Source organism: Balaenoptera acutorostrata, chromosome 9 (genome assembly GCF_949987535.1).
Source record: "Balaenoptera acutorostrata chromosome 9, mBalAcu1.1, whole genome shotgun sequence".
Lineage (NCBI taxonomy): Eukaryota > Metazoa > Chordata > Mammalia > Artiodactyla > Balaenopteridae > Balaenoptera > Balaenoptera acutorostrata.
Genome location: NC_080072.1, coordinates 5,289,978 through 5,317,113, shown reverse-complemented (window position 1 = coordinate 5,317,113; position 27,136 = coordinate 5,289,978). Strand labels below are relative to the sequence as shown.

The 27,136-nt window shown below is 45.3% G+C and overlaps 1 protein-coding gene across 4 annotated transcripts in view; it reads right to left on the bottom strand.

Annotated features, from left to right (window-relative positions):
- The window catches only part of CHKA (choline kinase alpha), a 61,887-nt gene that overhangs the window by 19,012 nt on the left and 15,739 nt on the right, over nt 1-27,136 (bottom strand). For 2 of the 4 annotated variants that reach the window (XM_057553793.1, XM_057553791.1), the window contains exons 2-3: nt 17,263-17,374; nt 6,078-6,131 (exon numbers count right to left, since the gene is read on the bottom strand). In XM_057553793.1, coding sequence (XP_057409776.1) covers nt 6,078-6,131; nt 17,263-17,374 — 166 coding nt within the window. Of the gene's footprint in view, nt 1-6,077; nt 6,132-7,081; nt 7,112-17,262; nt 17,375-27,136 lie in introns of all 4 variants that reach the window. The other 2 variants (XM_057553794.1, XM_057553792.1) reach the window with 2 other exon arrangements.

The window sequence follows — 27,136 nt, the reverse complement described above, 5'->3', positions numbered from 1 at the left end:
AACACACCAGCCGGTTACTGAGTGTGGACCACGTGCCAGGCGTCAGCAGTCCTTTCACATGAGCCGTTTCACCCACTCCCACAGCAACCCTGATTGCACATCATCATCATTATTTTTACCAATTGTTTTTATTACCACTGTCCCCACTTTAAATACGAAGAAACACATCTGTAAACTTCAGGATCCATGCTGGCAAATATCACACTATATTGATGAGATTTAAAATTCAAGTTGAATTTAGGTCACTGGTTCCAAAAATAGAACAGTATCGATATTTTATTGCTTCTATTTATTTTAAAACTCATATGAGTCTCACCCTTGGCATCTTATCAAAGGTCACAACAATTCCATCCATTCTGGTGACGGTCGACCTGCTTTTCGGTCGAGAGTGCCCAGGGAAAGAAAATGGTTCAAAGGGCCCTCTGCCCATGAAACTGGCCTGCGGGGTTCCCCACGGGGTGCGGGGTCCGTGCCAAAGTGCACCCTAGCATAGGGCGCTCAAGGTTTCTGTTTTCTGCTCTAATCCCCGGTCCCCTCTGTCATTTAATGTTTGTCTTCTTGTCTTCACCTCTTTGACACTCCTACGTTCCACCTTTAGTTACTCCTAATAACTAAGTGGGATCTAGAGCCATTCTGCCTTCAAAATCCACCTTTTGGTCTCAATTCAAATCCATTCCTTAGTCGTCTTCCCTTAAGCAGGAAATTACAGCTTAAGAGTTCCCATCGGGTGGGGTGAAGGGCGGGAAGGAGCCCCGTACCCAAGTCTCTTAAGGAGCTTCCACAGATGGAGCTTCCAGGTCGACGTGTCGGGAGGGGCACCAGGTGAGGTCTGGAAACACTCTCAGGTGATTCTAGGTCACCCCTTGTTCAGAAACGGGCTGTGGGGACAGGATCTCAGAGAAACACTGCTCAATAAAACAGAGCTCTTTTAAATACACTCATTTTACCAAAATGGATGGAGAGGCTTAGCGGGACAAACTCATCAGGCAGGGACATGATTCTAAAGTTGGCGAGAAGAAAAGAGAAAGGAAAAAAGAAAAGCTACTTCCAAAGGACATGGGGCCACATTAAAGTAAAAAGTAATTCAGTCATTTTTACATTTTGGGGAAAATGGGTTTGTTGGTAATCCATCCACCATCTTGTATAATCTCCACAATTATGATCTAACCATTGTCACCTTGTGAGGCCCAATCTATATTCACTAATTTGCGGTCCTGTACATATGACTGCTATGAACTGGACTGTGTCCTCCCAAAATTCAGAGGTTGAAGCCCTCACCACCAGTGCGATGTTATTTGGAGATGGGGCCTTCGGGAGGTGATGGATTTAGGTGAAGCCACGAGGGTGGAGCCCTAATGGGGTCAGTACCCCTATAAGAGGAGACCCCAGAGAGCCTGCCCTCTCTCTCCGTCTCTGCCTCCCTCTCCGCCACGTGAGCACACAGGCAGAAGACGGCACCTACAGGCCAGGAAGGGGCCGTCACCAGAACCTGGCCATGCTGGCACCCTGCCCTTGGACCTCCAGCCTCCAGAACTATGAAGAGTAAACCCAGGTGGCTTTTTCTGGCGGCCCGAGCAGACCAAAGACAACGGCAATCCAGACACAGCACTGATCTGTCAAGTTGATGGATTTTAGGAGGACTTCGACCAGATGGGTTTTATTTCTTAAACGCTTAGAGAATGAGGACGAATTCCTAGCAGCTCTATTGAGCTGGCAAAATGTTTTCACTCACTCATCTGACCTCACAGCAAACCTAGGCAGGAGGTACGGTCAGTGCCGGCCCCGTTTACCTCAACTGCTGCCTCAGAGACACCCCACGGGAAGTGAACCCTCTGCTGCCGCCCGCACAAGCGATGGGAGGCTGGCGTCGTGGACGAGGAGGTGCTGGGCTCGGCCCAGACCAGGCCGTCTGCGGGCAGTGGCTCTTGGCAGCCCCTTGCCCTCTGTACAGTCTCCCACCTCAAAACTCCAACCCAACTGTTTCCAAAGAGTAGGATCGGGATCTCCTCTGTCCTACGTAGCCAGAATTTTGTCGGGATTAAAATTTGGTTTTTCAACCCTTTTCTGTGTAGAGTGACGAAGCTGGAGGGCACTGGGGTTGGCATATGAAAGACACACACTTGCAGCCAATCTGAAATAGCCCTTTACGTCTGAAATGTCTAGTTCTAGACACAGATTTAACCCACAGTATGACTTCAGGAAGTGCACGTGGTGCCCATGCAGCGCAAAGGCTGCTGGGAGCTGACTTCACACGTGGCACCATCACTGGTACCCAGGCCGAAGCCACGCTGCCCAGGATCCTCCAGAGCAGGGTCCACCCGGTGCCAGGATGGTGGAGAGAAGATGGAAAGAGACTTAAAGAACTTCCCAGTTCTCTTCAGCACTGCTCTGCACACTGTGAACAAGAAATACCTTTGTTCCTCTGTGATACTGCAGTTCAATATTTATTCACAGTAGGGAGAAGGCGGGGTGGTGTGTGGAGGGAAGAATTTGGAGAGGAAGAAAATGAAAGAAAATGCCAAGTCACAAGCAAGAAAGATGGGTAGGTTACGAAGGACAGCAGGTATCCTCAGGTCTCCAAACCCTCAAGGAAAGCGAGCTCAGTGAAGGACGGGCGCAAGGGCGTGACCCGGTCCACCGCCCGCAGCACCCGGGCTCGGCCCCCACCATCCACCCATGGCTGGTTCTGCTTTCTCAGGAGAGCAGCTCAATACCTCAACTTGAAACGAATCACGATGGCTTCAGAAATACTCATTCATATATTCACCCCCCAAATGTAACTTGGACATGTACTCTGTACCCGGCATGTGCTAAGCCCCAGGGAAACAATAAGAACAAGACACACGCGGCTGCTGCCCGGACAAAGCCTGCGTTCCAGGGACAGAAAGGGCCGGAACCGAGCAGGGCCATGGGCAGATCGGGGCAGCGCAGAGAAGGAGCAGAGGGCATCCTGATGGAGCGTGACGGGGTGGCCACCCCCAAGCAGATACGGTGACCCTGACGGGGGCAAAGCAGGGCCTGAGAGGGGCCGATGCCCGGAGCAGAGGAACCGAGGAAGAAGAGGACCGAATCAGCCCAGAGAAGCTGCTGGGGCTGCCGCGGGGTCTGGGCCAGATACAAAGTCCTCAGCGTACGGAGAGCGTTAAAGCTAACGAACTGGCCGAAGAGGGGGAAGCAGCATAGAGCCTGAGGATGCCCAGCACCTACAGCAATGCTTCCAACCGGCTGTGCCCACAGCAAGAAACACATTTTACATGGCAACCTAACACCCCCCGATGTAGCTGGGGCAGCAGGAGGGGAACCGGGGCAGCTGGTAGTGCGGGAGGCGAAGACGCCTGCTGTCAGGACGGGCAACAGCGTGTCCTGTGTCAGACGCTGTGGAGACAGCGAACAGAGGGCAGAGGAAAGTGGGTCCTGGATTTGGCAACACAGAAGTTGCCGGTGACAGAGCCAAGAGTGGCTCCGGGAGCAACGGGGACAGGGTCAGACGGAGACCCGGGCAGAGCGGGCAGAAGAGGGGGAGGGCCCGGGGTGGGGGCTGGGGGAGGGTTAGACTGACTTCTCACTTCATCTGTGTGGTTTTCCTCCTTTAAAAAGTCCAGCAATAATATCGAGATTATGACCCTCCTGAGAAGATGTAACAGCATTTCTCTGGTGGGGAGGGGAGGCCAAAGAGCACAGGTAAGACACACACAGCGCAGGCCAGGGCGCTGAGCCCACCAGAGACTCGCTGGCCCCCTTCTGAGGCTTCGCCCCACAAACGGAAGTGGAGCCAGGCCTCCCGCTGGAGGAGACCAGCCATTCAAAGAGGCTCAAAGAACACAAACCACCTTCCCCATTCTGACAGCCAACTGCCCACCTTCTGACGCAGAGGATCAAAACCAAAATCACAGCACCTACTACTGCTGCCTGCTGAGCCCCGAGCAGAGATCCAGCCGGTGCAGGAAGAGGAGGTGGCGTGGCAGTGACGCACGGGTCCCCGGCGGCGAGGGCACGCTGGACTAACGAGAGGAAGGGACGGAAGAGTGTGCACAAGCAGCGGGATCCCGCCCTGAGTTTAGAATCTCACAAGAACAGGCAGACGTTAACACGTAATACGGAAACTTACAGCCACAGAAAGTGCAAAGGAGAGGCGCCCGGTGCTGTAGGAGCAAGCCTAGATGAGAGAGCAGGAAGGGGCTCCCCGTGGAAGGAACCTGGGAGCTGAGATCCCGACTGTAAGCAGCAGCTGGGGGAGTGGTGCGGACTGCAGAGCAGAGCACTCCAGCCAGAAGCAGCAGCATCTGCAAAGGCCCCGTGGCAGGAAGGAAACCACAGAGCTTCGGGCCACACGGCTGGAGAGCAGGGAAGGCGGAGGGCGTTGTGAGATGAGACTGGGAAGCTCGGCGGGGGTCAGGCTGCCGGGACCTGGCAGGATAAAAAGCCCACCTAACTGGGACCAGGGCAGAGAGCCACCACCGAAGGACTAAGCAAGAGGCTGACACGATCGGATGAGCAGTTCAAAAGCTGGCTCTGGCAAAGACGAAGGGAATGGTCTGCAGGAAGTAAGAGTGGAAGTGGAAGCCCAGCGGGGAGCTGGTGGCAGCTTGGACTAGGCAGGTGCACAGTCCAGAGATGGGGAGAAAGGAGACAGATCCAAGATATGGTTCAAAGGAAAACCACCAACAGACTTGTGGATGGGACACGGGGGTGAGGGGACAAGGGTACAGAAGGTGACTCGCTGCTTCCTGGCCTGCCCAGAAAGGCCGGATTTAGATTTTGCTGGTTGGAGGGGTGGGGAGAGTATGGGTTCAGTCTTGGACCTGGTGAGACACCCCAGGAGACGGGTAGCAGCTAGTGTTAGTTCCAAGCAGGGCTGTGGGCTGGAGGAGCTGCAGACCCTTGGCCCCTAGGAGAAACCAAGGACCAGCTTTAGATCAGGTGGCTGGGTAAGGCGGGGGGGTGGAAATAGGGCCTCAGGCCTGGGGACTCTGAGTACTTAAGACAATCGGAGAATAAGCCCACAAAGGAGGGAAGGAGGGGTGCAGGAAACGAGGGGCCTTTACTTCGTGTCCCTATGTCCTCGCCGCCTTAGCTGCTAAGAAGTCTAGATAAAACGGGAGCTGGAAACACACTTCAGATTTAGCGTCATGGAGGCCCTAGTGACCCAACAGTTTCAACTCCCAGGAAGGACGAAAAGTCTATACACAAAGGGCCCAGGAGGCTGAAGACAGAACGTCAGTCACGTCCCACTGACGGCTTCTCAGTCAGCGTCACCCCAGAGAGCACACATTCCAGATCCTCTAGACCACGGTCTCCGGAGCAGGGCCCGTGCAAAACATCCACGGAACCGCGAGGAAAAAACAGCAGCGCTTTTATTCCTTTATATGATCTCACCTCTTTTACATTTCTATTTCTTGATCACTTTAATAATTCGTATACAATTAGTAAAACCAGTGTATTTACGTGTGTCGATATGATGGGGTGTGTGGTGTGTATGCTACACACGCACACCCACACACTCCCCCCGTTACACACAAACCTCCACACACCAGGGGAGTGGGCTCAGAAGTTGTTCACTCCCCGGCGTGTGGCGATCACTACTCCAGACGCCCCACCTCTGAGCCTCAAAGAGGGGCAGGTGCTCTTGACCTCAAGCTCTTCTGAATATACGCATTTCTGAGTGAAATCTCGTCTTTTAGGAAGCAGCCTTTGGGAGCCGGGTACCACGCAGAGGGAAAAACACTCCTGCCTGCCCCGGGGAAGGGCAGCCACTGAGACACCTGGGCAGTGACAGACTACCTCCGCATCAGAATATCACGCACGCAGGTCACCCCAAGCCACCACCTCCTAGCACCCCAAATGCTGTTCAGATCACCCTAAAGGCACAACGTCCACTCCCTACACCCTCAGTAGGAAATGGAACACAGGCTGTTCGCTGGGTCTCACTGCGGCGGCTCCCAGTACCCCCAGAGCCCCTCCTCTGGGACACACAGCAGGACTCCAGGGCAGGAAGGGGCGCTGCCAGAGCAGGGGGGCGAGGCTGCCCACCACCAGCTCGCACCTCAGACAAATGCAGAGCGGACTGAATTACTTACTTGAAATTCATTGTCTTTCTGAGCTTGTTCGGATCCCTCCTTATTACAGGACCGCTACGAATGAGAAAAAGCAAACACTTCCAGTGAGATGGGGAACACTGAGCAGACACTAACTTTGCAACCATCAGAACAGTCGGGGTTTACAAAACATCTCAGATCTTTAGCGAGTGTTTCTCAGCGCAGTCTAAATGCACCACCAGCGTCCCACACTAGGACCGACACCTGAGGAAGCACTTCATTTCTTTACGAGAAAAGGGATGTGCTGTCGAGACCACACAGCTGTGAGTCTCACCACCATCCCGAGTACCTTTTCACAATTTCATTGCTGGAGGAAAGTCAGTGGCGGCTGCTCTCCCAATCAGGCCTCCTCAAGATAGGCGCTGGGCTGGCTTATCTTGTTTAGCCAGGTGGGTCTTTGGAGGCAACGCCAGCCCCAGGAAGGTGCTGTCCTGCAAGGGCAGGGGGGCGCACATGGGCTCGCGGCTGTCGAGGTCAGCACAGGGTGGGCGAGGGTGCCCTGTGTGGGCAGGAAGCCCGGCGCCCGGCCTGCGCGGCCGAGCCTGACCATCAGGGCACCACGAGCTCAGCGTGGGGTCTCCCTCCACCCGAGAGAGGCCCGTGCCAGTTTAATAAAGGCCCAAACTTATTTCGTATGTTAACGTATTGAGAGATACTTTCATCACTTTCCTCAATGAAATTGCAAATTATTGGTAACCAGGATTCAGTCAATAACACACCTCAACCACAAACTACCATAAGCAACTCTCTGGCCACATCCTTTCTTCATGGCAGATCTTATCTTTTAAAAGCAACCCCCCACCCCAAGTGCTTTAAAAACCTTCATACGTGTCCTGTCAACATTTTATACTCAAATATTGCCCCTAGAAAAATGTTATTTGTTAAAATTAAACTAAGTCTGCTTACGTCAGACACAGAAACCCATAAAGGAAGCTCTTTTAAAATGTTAAGGTAAAAGATTCTTGAACATCCCATGAAAAACATACCTTTCCATTCCACAGCTTTATCAAAAATACCTGTACCAAGGGTAGAAAGTGTGGACAGGAAAAAAAAATGCCACGTTAAGCACCACCAGCTACTCTAGCATCATTCAAAACACCTCAGCGGTTTAAAGCGACAGCTCCCATCCATCATACAGGGAAATCACGTCCCACAGACATTTAATGTTTTGTGTAAACAGTACATGTTCTAGTTTACTCGATATAAAAGTAAACAAAATAAATAACCACGTTCATGTGAAGTTATCTGCAAAAGACCTGCACTTATACATACTCAAATAATATCTTTAACACACAGTTAAGTACACTTTGTACAAAGTACAGAAAGTACAAATGGGGGATACATGATATTTTCATTTGTGTAATCTGCATTTCTCTGATGAAAAGATGTTACAGGTTAAATCCCGTTACAATGAAAGCTACAAAATGAAAATACTACAGAAATACTTTTAGACTTTTGCTGATGGCTTGACGTGGGGTGTGATAAAAACCCTAGGGAGGAGTATCTAGGTACCATGAAAGCGTCGCTCCTTCCTTAACTCCAAAATACCCTCCTGACTGCACCGTGGCCTCAGACCTATACCTTAGTTGCTCCCTCTCCCCAGTGGCCTACACGTTCCTAGTGAATAGGGACTCCGTCTTTTCTTTACTGTTGGTCTCTCCAGCAAATCCTGGTGCTCACCGCACTTTGTGGCTGGCACAACTAAATAAACACTCCTGCGCTGGGAAGCTCAAGGAGCAACCAAGGGCGACGGGCAGACTTACATCTGTGATCCCAGTAGTGGGGGAACTGGCAACAGTGTCAGAGTGACCGATGGGGCTGAAATGTCCCCCAAATATTAAATCCTTGTGCTTTTTCTCCCCAAAGACAGTTAAGAACAAAAAAAGTTCTATAATCTGATATACTGCATATATATATGTACATATTTTTTTAATTTTGATACTTTGTAGGAAAAGACAAACAAGGAATTTGGATATCCTACTGAAATTTGTTGTAACGGGATTTGACCTGTACAAAATTCTAGATGACTATGGTTATTCCTATGCTGTTGTTACTTGAACTGTATCTTCTTAGGGAGATACAGTTAAGGGGTTATTTAGCCAGCAGAAGTTCCCTTTCCCTTGTCTAATGGTGCTCTCAACGTCAGCAAGTCACCTCATCCAAGTTACAAATTGGCTTGCTTCCGAGGCCACTGCTTTTTAACATATTAGCGCTGTTAGGTCGAAATAAATTCTATTAATAATTTCCCCACCCCATTCCACCCCCAAGTGAATGCATTACTTATCCCATCAGAGCACCATTAGGAAGGCAAGATGGACTTCTGCCATACCCAGCCCTCTGTTCTGTTTCCTCAGTACAGAATGTTCAGGTTCCCTCAATCCTGTAGGTAAGAAGGGCAAGACCAGGAAATCGCAAACCAAGCGGATTGAATATTCACGGAAAGATGAGAGAAGCAGCCTCCTGCACAGGTAAGCCAACAAGAGAGAGTGGCCAAAAAAGAGTCAGAGGACTGTTTTGTCCAGGAAGAAAGGAGGTAAAATATAACTTGGAATCTGTGGGATTTTATTTCAGAGGCACAAATTTATTTGAAGCAGATATTAAAATATATTGTACAAGCATTTAACATGACTCCAAATTCTTCACCAACTAACGTGTACATTAATAAAACTTAGCTTTCAGTAAGTTATAAAATAAAGGTAAAAAATTTTAACATTTATTAGAAATTTGGACACTAACTGGTTATTTAATATTAAATAATTATTAAAAATTTTAATGTGAACACTAATGTAGTCATGGTTTTTTTTTAATCAGCTTATATGGGTACAGACTGAAACCGTCATAGAAGAAACAGTACAATGTCTGGAATAACCCTGGAGAATGAATGAAGGTAAAGATGAAAGAAAGCTGGTCAGAGAGAAAGATGGATACTGGGTACCTGGGGTTCATTATGCTCTTCTGGTCTACTTTTGTGTGCATCTGAAATTCTCCATAATAAAATGTTTCTAAAAATAAACGCTGAAACTTCAAGACCTAAGAAGTCAGAATGTATCCCACATGCTTAAGACAACGCCCAACTCTGTGAATATACTAAAAACCACTGAATCGTACACTTAAATAAATAAGTGAATCGTATGCTACAAAGACGTCATAAACACAAAAAAAGAAGACACCCAATGGTAATAAAAATATACTGCCACTGGCTTCCTCCCATCTTCCTCATTCTTTTCTTCCTATTTTGGGCTTGGTTTTCAAGAGAATCTACAAGTATTCACTATGACCCATGTATTCATTAGCTGTGCTGTAGCAAATAGGCTAAAGTGGTAACAATAATAAAGGGGGTGTGGCTGATATTTTGTTTTAAAGTTATAGAAGAGCTCAAAAGAGGAAACAGATCTGTGACTGACCAAGCACTTGTGAATTTAAAACCTAACTTCCTAAAAGCCTAAACTCTATCAGCTAGGGCCAGCGGTCCCCAGCCTCTTTGGCACCAGGGACCCGTTTCGTGGAAGACAATTTTTCCACGGACCGGGGGCGGGAGGGATGGTTCGGGCGTAATGTGAGAAATGGGGAGCGATGGGGGGCGGCAGGGCAGATGAAGCTTCGCTCGCTGGGCGCTCACCTCCTGTTGTGCGGCCCGCCCGGTTCCTAACAGTACCGGTCCACGGCCCGGGGGTTGGGGACCCCTGAGCTAAGGCAGTAAGGTGAGAGCATAGAGGATTCTGACTTTTTACTTTACATATGCCTATACTTTAAAAAGTGTTTAAAAGTATATGTTACTTTTACAATAAATATATTTGGTACAAGGTTTCAAATGTTACTTTTCTGGCAAAATCTCATTTAGAGGCTTTTAGAGGTTTTTGTACTTTAAAGAAGACTATGAAAAAAGTAAGTTACCTGATATTCCACAATATAACAGGCTTATTTCTTTAAATTTGTTTAAGCCAAATAAACACTCATCGCTTGGCCAGTTCTTAACAAAAGATTCTGCTAATGCTGAGGGAACTAGTTTTATGATTAAACTACTTTAATAAAACCACATTTGTGAGATGAAACAAAGCAGCATCTTCATTCTCCCTAGTCTGTGTATGTGTGGCTGTGTGGAGATAAAGGCTCTTTTAAAACAGGAATAAGTTGGTTGCAGCCTTGATGAAGTGCTTTGGGATCTATAAATGAGTGATTAAGAAAGAATAATCCAAATGTTAGCTAGACTCAACTTCTAGGGCATCTAAGATCTGGTCTAGGAAAATCATCCATCTCTTCACTAACCTGAGATTAACCTCCTGAAATGGGTCCCGAGGGACTCCAGACTATCAGTCTTTAATCCTGAGAGTAACAGGCTGGGCTGCACTAGCCTGAATGTTCAGTAGCTGTGATGCTCGTCTGGCCCTGGAGGGACACGGGCTTCCTGACTATACTGCCTGTGGCTCTGAATAGTCTAAGGTCCACCCTGGTTATCTGACCACGTCGACTCTCTACAAGAGAAGAGGTTCTCAACGGGGGGGGGGGCACACCTGTCACCATCCCTGTTAACGATCGATCGGACTGTGTCCCACCTCTCAGGTGAGCTGGGGCAGGAAAGGGTGAGAATCCTGACTCCCTAGAATGCACAGCAGTCATGTGGTTCTTCTCACGTTTTCTTCTCAGTATCACGGACCCTAACCTTCCTGCTTCCTGATCTCTATGAAAACATTCTGCATTTACTGCTTTCATGGCTTCTTACAGCCTTTTCTGAAAACATTTTATAGAACACATTAAAATGTGAGATGACAGGGGCTTCCCTGGTGGTGCAGTGGTTGAGAATCTGCCTGCCAATGCAGGGGACACGGGTTCGAGCCCTGGTCTGGGAAGATCCCACATGCCACGGAGCAACTAGGCCCGTGAGCCACAATTACTGAGCCTGCGCGTCTGGAGCCTGTGCTCCACAACAAGAGAGGCCGCGATGGTGAGAGGCCCGCGCACCGCGATGAGGAGTGGCCCCCGCTTGCCGCAACTGGAGAAAGCCCTCGCACAGAAACGAAGACCCAATGCAGCCATAAATAAATAAATAAATAAAAATTTAAAAAAATAAATAAATAAATAAAATAAAATAAAATAAAATGTGAGATGACAATGCAATGATTTAAAGTATAGCTTATGTGATTACCTAGTGAACACATACGGATTACGAGAATTTAAATAGACAAATGATTCCTAACATTTTACTGGACAAATGATTTCTAACATTTTTCTAGAGTATGTTCGATCTACCCAAGGACCAATCTAAGACAATGTGATCCTGTTGAACTTCACAAAATCGGATGCCTTGATGAACATCAAGAGGAGACTAGAATGTCTAAAAGGCTCTAGGCAGACATGAGCTAGGAGAAAGACAGGTGAGTGGAAGTCCAGGTAAAGAAGGCGCCTTTCAGGACCTTCTCAAAATTGAGGTCTGATCCAGGGTAACCTGAGGCCCCAAGACTCCAAAGGCTTCTGAGTTCCTTCGGCATGAGCACCCCAAGGGTTGACTTGTAAGCAACACGTTTCCAGGAAGAGCGCCTTCGCTTCTCCAGCCTGTGTCCTTCCACGTCAGATCAGCACTGCTGAGCTTCATAGAGGCACAGGGTGGGGGAGAAGGACACTAAATGACTAGGACAGAAAAGGAAGTTTCTAACTCTAACCAACATATCCGTATGTACATGGCATTTCCTTAAGGCTGAAAGTAGTATGAAGGAAGAAGAAGCTAAATACTTCAAATGAATTTTCAAGTCGAGGCCCATAAATTTCTAAAATTACGAAATGTTTGTCATTTTCTACTGAGGAAACAGAAGAAAGGGTCTGATCTGCTTTGGACCAAAAAAAACCCCCCAAAAACAAAAAACCCAAAGTGATATATTCAACATTCTGAAATCTCAACTACTGTACCTCTTTAAGCAAGCACAAACTGTAGCTGGTGCTACTTAACATAAGCATTACAACTTTGTTTTTAAAAAACATTTCTTGAAACCAAGAACTAAAAGAAAGAAATTAAAGCTGTAGAGAATGCTCCAACTTCAGAGGACTCATACTATACCGTGAATCGTGTCTGTCACCTGGAAACCAGAGTGCTCCAGGCACGATCGCATGGACAAGCCTGCAGCAGAGAACACATGCACATACAGCTAAAGTGGTACATTACCCCCAACGCCCTTCACGCCACCCAACACAAAGACATTCCTTCCCAAGAGGGCGGGCTGCAGTCACACCAGCGTTCCAGGGACCAGAAATCTGTACTGGCTTCATGCTCTAAAGCCCAAACATTTAAGACCAGCAAGACAAAGACACTTCTCATATGTCAAAATTAGACACAGTAGTCTGTGGTTTATTTAGTTATCAAAAGAAGGCACCAAAGCAGGTACGGAAGGTGGTACCACTGTAGGTTGTAATTTGGCAACTATCTTTGGAGAGTATTAATGGAAGAAATACTAGGTTAGACCAAATGGGAACACGCAATACTAGAAACATGTTTCACTTCTGAGAGGGAGGTTTTGACTGCCTTAGAAATAGGTATAATTACACCATGCTCAACACATACAAGGGGGGTTTTTAAAAGCAGAGTAAATTAGGTCATGATGACCTAATACAATGAGAAAAAAAATCGAATGCGCCGTGTTCAGTTAGCGGGGACACGCGGCTCAGCCTCTCGGGACCGAGCAGGGCTCTGCACAGAGCAGCCATGCCGTCTCAGCTCCAGCGGCAAGTGCTGCAAGCAGGCAGCTTCTCAGCAGCCAAGAGGTTACTGCCAACTATCTGTAGGCTGCTCTGTAATTTATCGTGACTGAATTTTTAATTAAACTGGGGTTAAGAGAAAACAGGGAAGAAGACATTTTGTTTTCTGGATTCAAAAAAGACCGTGTCCCAAACGGTACTCTTTTGAGTCACTGATACAAATCTGCGTTGTGCCTTGATGCCTTTCATTTAATTATTGTTAGTACATCAACAAACACTAATATTAGCCTTCTACTACTCAAAGAACAAAAACAAAATTTTCCCAGACAGCACTCGAGAGATCGTTGGTGTATTATAAACGTTCATGCCTGTGAGACCGTGCAAAACGGTGAGGCCAAATCTCTCCATTCGTGCAGAGAAGGGACTGGCTCGACACAGTCACTGTTCTGACAGAGGCAGGGACAAAGCCCTCTGAGACTTCCGCCAACTGGCACAGGTTACATTGAAAGAACAATACGTACTGACATTTGTGTCTTCCACAATTCATGATAAATAAGCAAACTGGTTATTTGTAATCAGCCAAACTTGCTTCTGGGAAAAGGCTGCTACTGGACGATGCAGAGCTCATGTTCCTTCCCAATACCAGAAAGGAAAAAAATCAAGTTACATTGACAGCTAATTTTATCGTTTCAAGCTCTCTTCTAGCAATTATATCTCTTTCCACAATGGTAAAGGCTAAACCAGTACTTCTCAAAACTTCTACCGAGCTAGCCTACCTGCTTTAGTCACGGGTAATTTTATAGTTGAATTCGGTTTCCATCGTCTATGCAGCTAATGAGAATAACCTCCTCGTCATTAAAGTTAAAGCTGGCCTATGTGAAATAGACACTGAATTCTACTGACATTCATTGTTTTAAGATCACACCAATATTTTTATGTTTAATAATCTCCTGCAAATAATATCGTGTGGTGTGGCAGTTTTTCGAAGCTGTGTGTGTCTTACCTTGTTTTATTCTCAAAAGGACCCATTTTTCCCCTTGTCCAACATAGGACTTTCCATACGCCCTAAAATTAACACAAATCCTAAACAAAACCTCCAGGGTACAGCTGGGAAGTCTGCTTATGTCTCGTCTTATACAGAAATGGGGGGTGGCAGAGATAGCTGTTTGTGGGACAGAACTGTGGGCCTTAAACCCAACCAGGAGGTTTTACCTTGGCCTTCTGCTACTTAACCCTTAGTGAACTGCACCAGAGAGCAGTCATTTCAGGGCTGCTATGGAAATAAAGGAAGTCAGACATCTCGCAACACCAAGATGAAGAAAAACAAGAAAGTCGAGAAGCATCTCGTTATTTTAAACCAAGTTACTTGTAAATGATTGTAAATGTAAATCAAAAAAATACCGCTACATAATATTTGATTCTCACAGAGGTAAAAACTTCCAAAGCTGGAACGAGGAGGAGAAAGGGAAAGAAGGGACATACTAAACTAAACCAGTCTATCATGTAATTAAGCAAAACAGCTAAACATTCTGAGAAAATACATACGTCTATCATTATGTGCAGTCATCAATTAACATGTTTCAGGGAAGGAGCTCATTCTAATCCACCTTGAAGGACGTGACAACTGCATTTATATGGCCAATTTAGGAAATACCAAGTTATATTTGTACAAATGCACATGCATGTATAGGGATGTGTGTGTGTGCTTTCCTCTAAGTAGAGTCAAAAATAAGGAAAGCATAACGTTTTATTTGCGTGATATTTCTGTCTTTAATCCATGCATTTATGAAAGTAATGTGACTTATTATTTGGGTTCCATAGTTGCTCAGCCACATCTCTTAATTAATGCAAATCCTGGCAAGTTACTATCAATTTTGGCCATTTTTGGTGAAATCCCTGGCACCGTGCTGTGAGAGCTCAACATGTAAAGCGCACGGCACTGCCGCCGGCCTCGAGTCTTACTGACTGCTTAGTCTCGGCCCCTTACTTTCCTTCTCTCTTAAACTGAAGTTCCTGTTCGGAGTTCCTGAATTTCTTCCCCTCCTCATGTTGCCAAAGTATTCAAATGGCCAGCTGCTTACAATGGCCATTAATGTCCGAAACTCAAACTGGCAGCAAGTGCCCCTGCCAAACCTCAAAGAACTTGGGAACCAAAAATACTTGAGGCTGTAGGTTTCATGGTTTTACTAAGTTCAAACTTCAACAAAAAAGTGTACTTGAACTAGGGACTCAGTCAACTGAGTAATGATATTGAAAACATTGAGTCCCACCTATAAAGCAAAGGAACAGCTTTTTTCTAACAAAAATGAGTTTGTCGTCAGAGTCAGTTGTGAGACTGTCAGACGTTTGCTCATTATCCATCCCGTGAGCTACTTGCTTCCCTTTCTACCCATGTGCTTTCAAGCATAGCTTCTACTCTTCATCAGCAGATGCAGTTTCAGGAATGGAAACTAACAGCCTAGTAAAAATAGAATTGAGAAGCTAAATCTAGAGTGCTGCCCCCTCCTCCCCCATTAACTGCATGTAAAACATACTCTGATCCATTCGTTTGGTAAAAGTTAATTCCATTTTAAGTGGCTTCAACTCTTCTCTATTTTTCTACTGAGTTACCTAATAGTCTTTTTTTCCCCTTAAAAATAAATAGGGACATTGAATTCTGTTCAAACAAACTCTATTTCCAGACATTTCTATTGCATGTAAGTACCATCAGGTAATAATTCTAGACTGCTAAAATTTCAAAAAGGAAAAAATATTAACTACTGATGGTGAATCTTTATTAGGGGAAAAGAAAACTGCGAGGTCACGGCCTGCGCTGCAGCCGGCTGTTGCTAAGTTACCTGTCCTTAACAGGGCACACGTGCCAGCCAACGCAGCAGCCACCAGCGCCATGTAACCACTGCAATGTAAATTAAGTAAAATTACGTAGAATGTAAAACTCCATTCCTTGGCTGCACTTGCCACTTTTCAGGCATATGAGGGCCACACGTGGCTGGTGACCGGCGTCCTGGACAGCATGCGTCACAGCACCCCCTCACCTCCACAGGGCTCTGCTGCTCTCAGGGCACAGGGCCTGCCCCCGGCCTAGGAGGAGCACACCGTGCACACTGAAAACGCTCCTATTTAAGTTGAAACAGAAACAAAGGCTCCATAAATCAGATTTAAACAATAGTCTCATATCGCATGCAATTCCAGCAGCTGGCTATTAAAGTATTTTTAAAGTGTTGCTTAAATGAAAGCACACGAAACGAACGGGCAGAAATGGGACTTAATTGTTACAGAAGGTCCTCAGAGAAAAAGATGGCTGAAGGTTGATTTCATTAAAAGTCCCAAAAGGACATTAATAGGGTAGTTCAAGAACTGCTCTGAAACTGCAACTTGATTAAATAAAAAACTGGACTGCATGGTAAGCACAGACCCTGTTCTGCTTGTACACTGTCAGTCAGGGGGCAGGGTCGGCTGTCAGTCAGCACGTGAACCTAGTGCCAAAGTGGCCTCAGGTTTCCTCAGACACGCTAGCTTGTTCCTAACCTCAGACCCTGACCACTCTCACATCTGGACAGGGTTAAGGGAAAATTACCCAATGAAAAGGTTCAGTCACATCATGACAATTTTTTTTAAATGAGTTAATATGCAGAGTGCCAATTTTAACTTTAATATTTCTCAACATATAATCGAATCATCACAGATATGGACATGACCTGCTTTTTAGACTGAGCTGAAAGAGACTAGTCTTTAAAAAAAAAAACTGAGTCAGAAAACTATTCTCCGTTTCATGAAGATCAAAATGGGCCCTTCCAAGGAAGATTTAAATGGATATCAAAATTCTACCACAGAAACATACACACATTTATGTGTGTGGTCAGTAAAATGATAAATTCATGGTATAGTTTTTTTTTTTAAATCCAGACATTTGGGATATCCTATAACTGGTTAAGACAATTCAACAAATAAGGTACTTTAACTGAAAGATTCAATTATTTAAGTAATATAAAAATTTAGAAAGATTAGGAATCTAACAAATTCAAAGTTTTAAAGAAATCTCAAAGGGGAGGTAGTTAATAAATTCGGCTTCACTGAGCTCATACTTTTCCACTGGGACTACCCCTTTTTGATGATGCTATACAAACAATACTTTCCCCACATTCGAATTTTACAACCTAAATCTGAGCTGAAAATTTCAGTGTGTGGAAAATCCAAGCATTATCCAGCACTATTAAAGATTTAACCAACATTGTACTTCCTCTGGATATAAAGCTGGGCGTATTTGTACTAGTTTACTAACAAATAGTAAGTAAAGACAGAATTTACTTAGAATATAAACAAAAAACCAAGTTGTGCAGCCCAATTAAAGCAAAAGCAATATACTTAAATAGCTCTTACAACACCACTAACAACGTATTTTAAGTCTCTTCCCAGGTAATTAGGAAAGAGGAGGAGAACTGTGACCAGGCCCCTCCCATCCCCAAGCAGCCGAGGAACTCACCATCTTCAGAATCGCGCCGTACAGCCGCAGGAGCACCTTCCGAGGCTCGTCACCAACGGTGGCCAGAGTGTCGGGTAAGGAGCACTGGAACAGCATGTTACTGAGGCCACCTCTGCCAGAAACAAGAGGACCGTAAGTATCTGTATTTTGGAAGCAAGCTAAATTGCTTGTGGATGAGAAGTCAGGATCCATTCCATAAGAACTGTCCTCATCTAAGTCTTCATTTAATCTCTCAGGATACTAGCAACATAAATGATTAACTCCGCAGTTCTCAGATCAATTCCACGAGTCACGTTAAAAACAGGCAAATTCCGGGTCTGTTCTTCTAGGATAGCGATGGGGGGAGTTTTTATAATTGCATGTGGCATCTGCCTCAGAGAGTGACAAGGAGCGAGGAGATCCTCTTCAGCCCTGGTAATGGGGGGAAATCCCAGATGCCTCCCTTCCAGCCCACATTCATGTATGATCCAAAATTCCCATCATATACCCATCACTGCCAGGTTAAACTCTTGGGGCAATACTTAAACCATCTCCTCCAGGACTTTCCACTATGAAGTGGAAAGATCCACCCCTTCTTAACCAGGTTTGCCTAACAGCCTTTTCAAAAAATTTGCAACATTAACAATTACTGGAGCTCTGAGAGCTCTAATAATTAACAATTATTGGAGCTCTCAGAGCTCTCAATACCCTAAACCTTCTACTGTGACTACCAAAGACAAGCAACAAGTTACAGGGGACGTTTAAACAGGAAAGCATAGCCCCGGGGACAAATCACCTGCCTGGGTTGGAAATGATTAGATGCAGAGGGTGGTTAGTTAATGCAGGGATTGGAGTTAAATGAACATAAAATACTGTACAATCAGGAATTCGAGACCAGAGGCACCTCATCTGTAGTAGACTTCAGAGTCCCCAAATCCCATTCATAGCTAGTCAATAAAGTGTAAGGAGCTATTACATAAGCAAAGCACTATGCTGGAAGCTCGGGTAACACAAAACTGAAACAGGCTCTGGTTCCTGCCCTCGAGAAACTTCCGCTCTAATGAAGAAAGCAGACATAAAACTGTAAGACAGAATTCAAAATCATGGGACAATGTCTGAACCAGACGCTTCAGCAAACCCCGAGTCTACACCTGCCTGTCAGATGCATCAATGTCACACAGCAGTATAGGTGAAACTCGTGGAGAAAAAGTTATCAGCAAGGTGGACCAGAGCTTCCTAGAACGACGTCCCCCAGTCACAGAAGCCAGCAGCCTCTTTCCCTGTTCTATCCACTGACAGTCTTAGTGAAGCTACGTTCCCCGAAGTGAGGCTAAATACAAACCTAAATTGCATCATCACACACCCAGTCAGACAGGGATCCTGAGCACGCAGTGACAAGCACCGCCAAGAAATGGTCCAAGAGACAGAGTTCACTTTGTGTGAGGAAGAAAGATAACAGGGAGAACTTTTTATCTGGAGGTTGTTAACGTTGCTGCATTAACAGTGCCACAAAAATGCTCAAAGTTCCACCCCTGTGGCGGACACTCCCCACCCTCCTGGGTTAGAGAACCTGGGCTGTGCTCAGGCAGCAACGTGCAATGCGTCAGGACTCTATTTACCAGCTGCCTCTACAGCTGGCCAGGCCTGTTCGACCAAGTGCTGGCAAATAAAATGTCAAGGAAGTGTCTATGTGGCTTTTGGGAAATCAACGTCAGACGTGCTCACGCGCTTGCCCCCTCTTCCCCATCCATCCTGCTGTGTGGACCGAGGAGACAGTGGTGGGTCAGGGCTAAGCTACTGCCTCTGGGCTCCAAATTCCCACTCCAGTTCTGCTGTGATGCTGGGCTGGGACTCTGCCGATGACAAACCTCCTTTATCAGCTGCTCCCATTCATCAGGTTCTGGCGCAGACGTGTCTGCCTGCCGCTCCTGCCTGCGTGCTGCGGCAGCAACCCGCCCGTTCCCGTCCTCACTTCATTGGGCGACCCCACACCAGCCTCGGGGTCCCCAGCAATAGCCAAGCAGTGCCCTCTCCTTGGAGGTCGGGATCCCAACTCCGTGGGTCCCTCCTCTCAGCTTCCAGGTTCTGACCGCCCCAACCTCTTCCCTTGTCCCCCAGCCCCGGGAGCCTGCTTCCTGCACCACCTAGTGTTCCTTATTTTAATCACTTGTGTTCCCTTTTTGCTTTTTTGGTTCTCCACCGCCTGTTCACCCAGTTCCCTATATTAAATCCTCTATGGCTGCTGAAATAGCTAGTGGTGTTTCCGTTTTCTTGCCAGGATCCTAACTAGCACATGTGGCCAGAGCTTTAGCAGCTTCTTAGATCACGAGATTAACGGCCACATCCTAGGAACAGCAGAGCGGTTAGTTGAAAGGAGTCTGCATCCCCATCAAGCCGTGAAGCTGCCACACCTGCTCAGCCTGGCTACTCCTGGACCTCTTTAATGCACAACGGAAATAAATTTCTATATTGTTTAACCACTGTGACTCTGGGGTCCTCTGTTATAAGCAGCTAAACCTAGTAGTAACTGATACAGCGTCACCACATCCACTTACTCCTGTTCTTCCAGTCTGGAAACTCCTCACTCTTCTCTGCCATCTAAAAACTACCTACTGGGCTTCCCTGGTGGCACAGTGGTTAAGAATCCGCCTGCCAATGCAGGGGACACGGGTTCGAGCCCTGGTCCAGGAAGATCTCACATGCCGCGGAGCAACTAAGCCTGTGCACCACAACTACTGAGCCTGCGCTCTAGAGCCCGCGAGCCACAACTACTGAAGCCCGTGTGCCACAACTGCTGAAGCCCGCACGCCTAGAGCCCGTGCTCCGCAACGAGAAGCCACCACAATGAGAAGCCCGTGCACCGCAACGAAGAGTAGCCCCCGCTCGTCGCAACTAGAGAAAGCCCGCGCGCAGCAACGAAGACCCGATGCAGCCAAAAATAAATAAATAAAATAAATAAGTTTATAAAAAAATAAAAACTACCTACTGTTTAAAACCAAGTTCAAAGCCCAACCTCCTCAAGAATCTTCTGCTGTCTTCCCTGCTAGCTCCTGAAGACAGGGGCCACGTCTAACTTCAATTCTCAAGGCCCAGCGGCCCCAGATGGTGGATGCTCAATGGAGACTTTCTGAAAATGACAATGACCCACAGCACTCTCCCGGAACCTCCCTTCTCCGAACTCCTCCCTGCTACATTGGGTAACTGACCATCTCACATTGTTCTCTGATAGGCTGGCAGTCAGCCTTGGCTCTCTAATTAGACTGTAAGCTCCCCAAGGGACAGTCCCCTCCTCCTGGGGGAGGGAATCATGTAAAAGAAAAGCCACAGGCTTCAGAGCCAGGGAGCCGATTCAAACCCTAGTTCTGCACTTACTAGCTGTGTAATCTTGGGCACGCTGCTAAACCTCTGTGACCCTCAAAAACGCACTCCTCTGTAAAGGAGCAGCACTTAAATTCAGTCACTGTAAGACCTCAGGGTCACGGAGCCCTGGGGCCGCAACGTCCTGAGCATGCAGCAAGGGTGGGGTCATTCCATCCTCCAGACAACCTACAGGGCAGTGCCAGTACTGCCTCCATCTCACAGAGGAGGAAACAAAGCAAGAAAGTGGCAGAGCCACGATGGAAGACGGCATCTGGCTCCAGAATCCTTGCTTTTTTTTTTTTTTTTTTTAATTTTTATTTATTTATTTATTTATGGCTGTGTTGGGTCTTCGTTTCTGTGCAAGGGTTTTCTCTAGTTGCGGCAAGTGGGGGCCACTCTTCATCGCGGTGCGCGGGCCTCTCACTGTCGTGGCCTCTCTTGTTGCGGAGCACAGGCTCCAGACGCGCAGGCTCAGTAATTGTGGCTCACGGGCCTAGTTGCTCCGCGGCATGTGGGATCTTCCCAAACCAGGGCTCGAACCCGTGTCCCCTGCATTGGCAGGCAGATTCTCAACCACTGCACCACCAGGGAAGCCCCAGAATCCTTGCTTTTAACCCTCATGCTGAGAGACGGGACACAACCAGGAGGGCACCACGTGCCATGCCAGACACACAGTGGTGCTGCGGGCACCGCCATCCATCACTGGAGCCCAACGTCAGGACAAGTCTGTACTAACTTGCATAAGACAAATGGCTCTGTTCCTGTGGCTGCTGTCACTTACGACCACAAACTTCGTGGCTTTAAACAACACACGTTTATTATCTTACAGTTCTGGAGGTCAGATGCCTCTAGACAGGTCTCACAGGGCTAAAATCAAGCTGTCAGCAGGGCTAGACTTCAAAAGGACATACCTCATTCCAGGAAACACACACAAAATAACTAAAACAGATTCGGAGTGAGCTAATGAATTCAAAGAGGGGTTACCGGCAGGGATGAGGAATTATGGTTTAATGGGCACAGAGGTTCAGTTTAGCAAGATGAAAACATTCTTGCGATGAACAGTGGTGATGGTTGAACAACAACGTGACCGACTTAATGCCACTAAACTATACACTTAAATATGGTTAAAATGGTAAATTTTATGTCATGCATATTTTACCACAATTTTTAAAAAAGGAATGAAGTCCTGACACATGCTACAACATGGATGAACCCTAAAAACATGCTCAGTGAAAGAAGCCAGAACAAAAGACCAGATATTAAATGATTCCATTCATATGAAATGTCCAGAACGAGGAAATCTACAGAGTGGGTGCCTAGGGCTAGGGCAGAAGGGGACTAAAGGGGACAGGGTTTCCTTTTGAGGTATGGAATTGTTCTAAAATTGATTGTGGTGATGGCTGCACACACCTGTGGATATATTAAAAACCATATGCTGGGACTTCCCTGGCAGTCCACTGGTTAAGACTCTGAGCTTCCGATGCAGGGGACGCGGGTTCAATCCCTGGTGGGGGACCTAAGATCCCACATGCTGCACGGCCAAAAAAAAAAAAAAAAACCCATATACTAAAAACCACTGAATCCTACAATTTAAGCAGGTGAATTATGTGATATGTGAACTATATCTCAATGGTTTAGAAAAGAAAAAAAAAATCTCATTTTTCTTCACCAATGAAACTTGAATGTGCTTCTACAGAAACAACGTTTCACAGATGTAAATAAAAGTCATTTTAAAGAATATTTTTCAACAGCTTATTTAAAGAAGAGCAATCACGGCATCTGGAACCTCTGCAAGAACAAGGACCTACTTTCCCAGGAGGCAAGCTAGCTGTCCACCCCAGCTCAGGAAGACATGGGGAGCAGGAAAGCACAGAAACAGAAGGGCCCGGGCAGCCTTCTCCTTTCCCCTCCACTCAGGCCCGTGCCCCAAGTGCATGGCTTGTCACAAGGGCCTGCCACGTCCAGGCACAGCCAGCACGGGCTTCTGGCTACCAAGCAACAGGACAGGCATGACATCAGTTAAAAGCCCTAGTTTTCCTTCCTGTCACATACTCTCGAAAGCTCAGTCCACGGCGAGAGCAAACAGATGAACTACTGTTCTAAGCTGTGTAACTCGATTCAGTTTATCCCCAGAGTCCCAAAGAAGGAAAGCAGGCCGGCTTGGCCACAAACAAGCCCACAACCTGGAAATCCTTCATCTCTTGTATTATCTGTAGCCACTCGCCCAATAGGCCCTAGTGGGAAGAAGTAAAACATGGATGATTTTTAAGTAACAATCAAAATAAATAAAACAATGTCATTGTCACAGATGACCCAAACTGTCAGAAACCACCTAGAAAAAAGTCAGACACCAAGGAGCTAAATAATACGACTAGGAAGAAGATACGGTGGGAAGATACGCCACAGAAACGACAGCAGAAACACAACAGCCAAGTTACCATGGGATTTGTCAAGAATATCCTTCCAAGTAAAACCCCAGGAACGCTCAAGGATTCCAAAGAAGTCTGAAACTTCAACCTTTTTAACATGTGGCAGAAGATCTTTATAATAAACATACATGTCATAATTAAATTTAGGAGGCACAGAGATACTCACATAAGCAAAATATCAAATAAGATGAGAATAACATATTTATTTCATATTCAACATATGTAAGCAAGCCATGGCAGGTAGGACACTGAAAAGAGAAGTCACTGCTGGCGGGAATTCTACAGTGCCCTAGGGATCCAGCTGAGTATGCGTCCCTAATCGTCACCCCACAGGTCCCTCAAACAGTACCAATGGAATAACGAGCAGAATACAGAGCTGCTTTTACAGACTGCTGATCAGATGCGAAAATCATAATTTCAATTTCTCTTGATACACAGCTTATCAAGAATTAACTTACAATTGAGAATAATTTGACTCATCAAATGACAACACACATAGAACATAAAGGATATTTGAAAAAAAAACCATGCAAAAACAAAACAAAGAACCAACTCCAAAATGAAGAACCAAAAGGCTAACTGGTTTATATGCTAAAGAAAATGAATTTGTGAAAACAGAGCCACAAAGCAGTTGCTTGGTAGTGCTGTGCTGCTTTTGGCACATTCAAGATCACCTACAAGTGACGAAGAACCTGGGTGACCTGGCATATTTTTTAAAACTCAATTAAGTTTATCAGTTGTTGAAGCAACTAAAGTAGGCTGCTTTAACGTGTATTAAATTGTTTGACTTTCAGATTTTCAAATACAGGTTCCAAAAAGTTGTGTGTACGTGAATCTGAAAGACCCCCAAAATAAAAAAGACAACTACTTACCCAAATTCTATTATTCAAATATAACCACTTTGAACACTGTAGTATATATTTTTCTTGTCATTTTCCTAAGCTCCTTTTCCCAATTTCTTTCTTTTTATTAAAATTGGGATCATGGCAAATATACTGCTCTACAAAGTTCCTTTTCTACTTATATTATGAGCATTTTCCATCAATTCAGCATTAAAAACATCATTTTTAATTGTGCACGGAATTTCACCTTAAAGATACAGCATGGTTTAACCAACTGCCTAATGCTAGAGTTTTCCCATTATTTTTTACTTCTACACACAACTCTATAAAATGTATACCTATATCTCAATCTTTATGCACAATCTGAGGAGATCCTTTAAAGCTGGGTTTTCTGGACCAAAGGGCACTACCATTTTAAAATTTCTTGATGCCTACTGCCAAAGTGTCCTAAAACAGAGCCACACTGGTTCACTCTTCACCTGTCAGTAGTGTCAGAACTCCTGTCTCATATCTCAATTGACCTGTTTTTTAGTCAATTAAAACTTGATATTGTCAAAAATATAATTTTTTAAAACGTTAAACTGCTAGTGAAGATAATGAAATTTTTTAATGCTTCAAGATATAAAGTTAACAAATGGCATGAAATATTTTAAAGTCAAAAAATTATTGCAAAGGGAATATTTGTAAGTACATCAATATGGGAAAAATAGTTAACGAAAATAAACTATGAAACATACTGAAAGTTAGCAACTTTATTTAAATGGATTTCTTGATGATATGCCTTAGTGATTCTATGCTAAGTAACTTCCCCCCAAACTGATAAATGTCAATTCATTACCTGCCTCAAATGAAGCCATACAATTTACTGTACTAATCATTAAGAGGTGAAAAGAAAACTGGAAGATGTAAAATAGCAAATAATCTAAAATTTTAGTTGATCCAGACCTGATCAACTAAAATTTTAGATTATCTATTTTACATCTTCCAGTCAAAGAAACTGTGTCACAGTTGGCATCATATTGATTGCAATTAATTTTATTTATTTATATTTTTAAGAGATTTCCTATTTACTTATTTGTTTGTTTGTTTGTTTATGGCTGCGTTGGGTCTTCGTTGCTGTGCACGGGCTTCTCACTGCGGTGGCCTCTCCTGTTGCGGAGCACGGGCTCTAGGCACACGGGCTTCAATAGCTGTGGCTCGAAGGCTCTAGAGCTCAGGCTCAGTAGTTGTGGCGCAAGGGCTTAGTTGTTCCGCGGCATGTGGGATCCTCCCGGACCAGGGCTCAAACCCGTGTCCCCTGCATTGGCAGGTGGATTCCCAACCACTGTGCCACCAGGGAAGCCCGATTGCAATTAATTTTGAAAGAACCCTGACAAATTCCACAAAATAATTTCAAAACAAAAACCACTCCATGAAACTAAGGTCTGGCATTTGATGCTACTTTCTCTCAAAGTCCCTCGCAGCAGGAAATATCATCACGCCTTCCTGGTGTGAAAGGTCTTCTTAAAATAGAAGCCTAGATGACAATTGGTTACCTACAGTCAAACATGAACCAAATGCTCCATGACTCACAGGATTATTAACCCCCCATACGTGAACCACCCTACTACAAGTACACCTGTCGCAAAAAATGCTCTAATGTTTCAGCACTCAGACCAAATACACAGGTTATAAAAGACTTCAAAATTCTGTTCTAAAGATCAGAATCTTATTTCAGAATGAAACAGAATTTTAACACCAATGCAAAATGGTGGTTACCTCTGGGAAAAAGAAGGGAACCCGAAGCCAAATGTTCAGATTTGATAAAGCTATTTTATTATTTTCAAAATTTTATTCTTTACTACTTTATAAATGTTTGTAATTTTTAATAAAGAGAGGTTGTTTCACATAAAACTTTATGGCATCTAATACACAATCACCAGCATATATACTATAATGAACTCTTCTCAAAAATCAGTTGGTAATTTAGTATATGTATAAAACCAAGATCACTGGTAGCAAGGGGAAAAAAGGTGCTGGTAAAAAGATCACAATGGGTCAAAGCAACAATAATCTTGTCCAATAGCCTCCCAAACTCAATAGGGATATTTGTTGGGGTCTGTGGAGATCCTCTGACAGAGGGCTCAAAAGATCAGTGACATCTTCAAAAAGTTAAATGTTGAGTTACCAAATGACCCAGCAATTTCACTCCTAGACATATACCCAAGAGAAATGAAAACATATGTCCTCACAAACACTGAACACAAATGTTTATAATAGCCAAAAAAGGGAAAGAATCCAAATGTCCATAATTAATGAGTGAATAAACAAACTGTGGTATATCAAGCAATGAAATATTATTCAGCCGTAAAAAGGAAAGAAGTACCAATACATGCTACAACACGGATAAACCTAGAAAACATGATGCTAAGTGAAAGAAACTGGTCACAAAAGGCCATACATGTTGTATGAGTCCATCTATATGAAACGTCCAGAAGAGACAAATCCATAAAAATTAAGTAGATCAGTGGTTGTCAGGAGCTAGGGAGGGGAGAATGGGAAGAGAATGCTAATGGTACAGGGTTTCATTTTGAGGTGATGAAACTGTTCTGAAAAAACAGCAGTGATCACTGTGTAACTCTGTAAAAATAGTAAAAAACACTGAACTGTACCATTTAAAAGGGTGAATTTTGTATTACGTGAATTACGTCTCAATAATGCTGTTTTTTTCCTTTCTAAACCAGTGATAACTTGCCTTAAGTAGTTTATTAAATCGACCATTCATTTATTTGAACCTATGAATGACCGTCCTCTTAATATTAAGCTCCGTGTGTATGATCCATGGCAATCACCATTTGATTAAAATCTGCTCCCAAGTAGTGAACGCTTCCAATGAAACTGCTAGACCCTAGGAGAAATCAAGCCCTCAAAAAGATGCCTCTGATTTTAGGATCTGGAAAAAGAAGAAGCATTACTAAGGACTTTGGAATGAGAGAAGTTACCGAGTTTCAGGAAACCTCTGTGTCACACTGGGTTTCCAGCTTCCCACACCTACCTGTAACTCTATTTGGAGGTGGCACCTGTCCCCCACCAGCACGACCAAAGGTGCTTCCCTCTGGTCCTGGCCGTACACTTCTTTTTCTCCTCCTCACGTTATCTTTTTGTGGCCTACTCCCGCAGCCCCCCAGTTTGAGGCCTGTCAGGGAGGGCTCACACACACACACACAGCCCACCGCCTTCTCCTCCACTCTCCCATTACCTGGTTTCCACAGCCCAGGCGCCTCC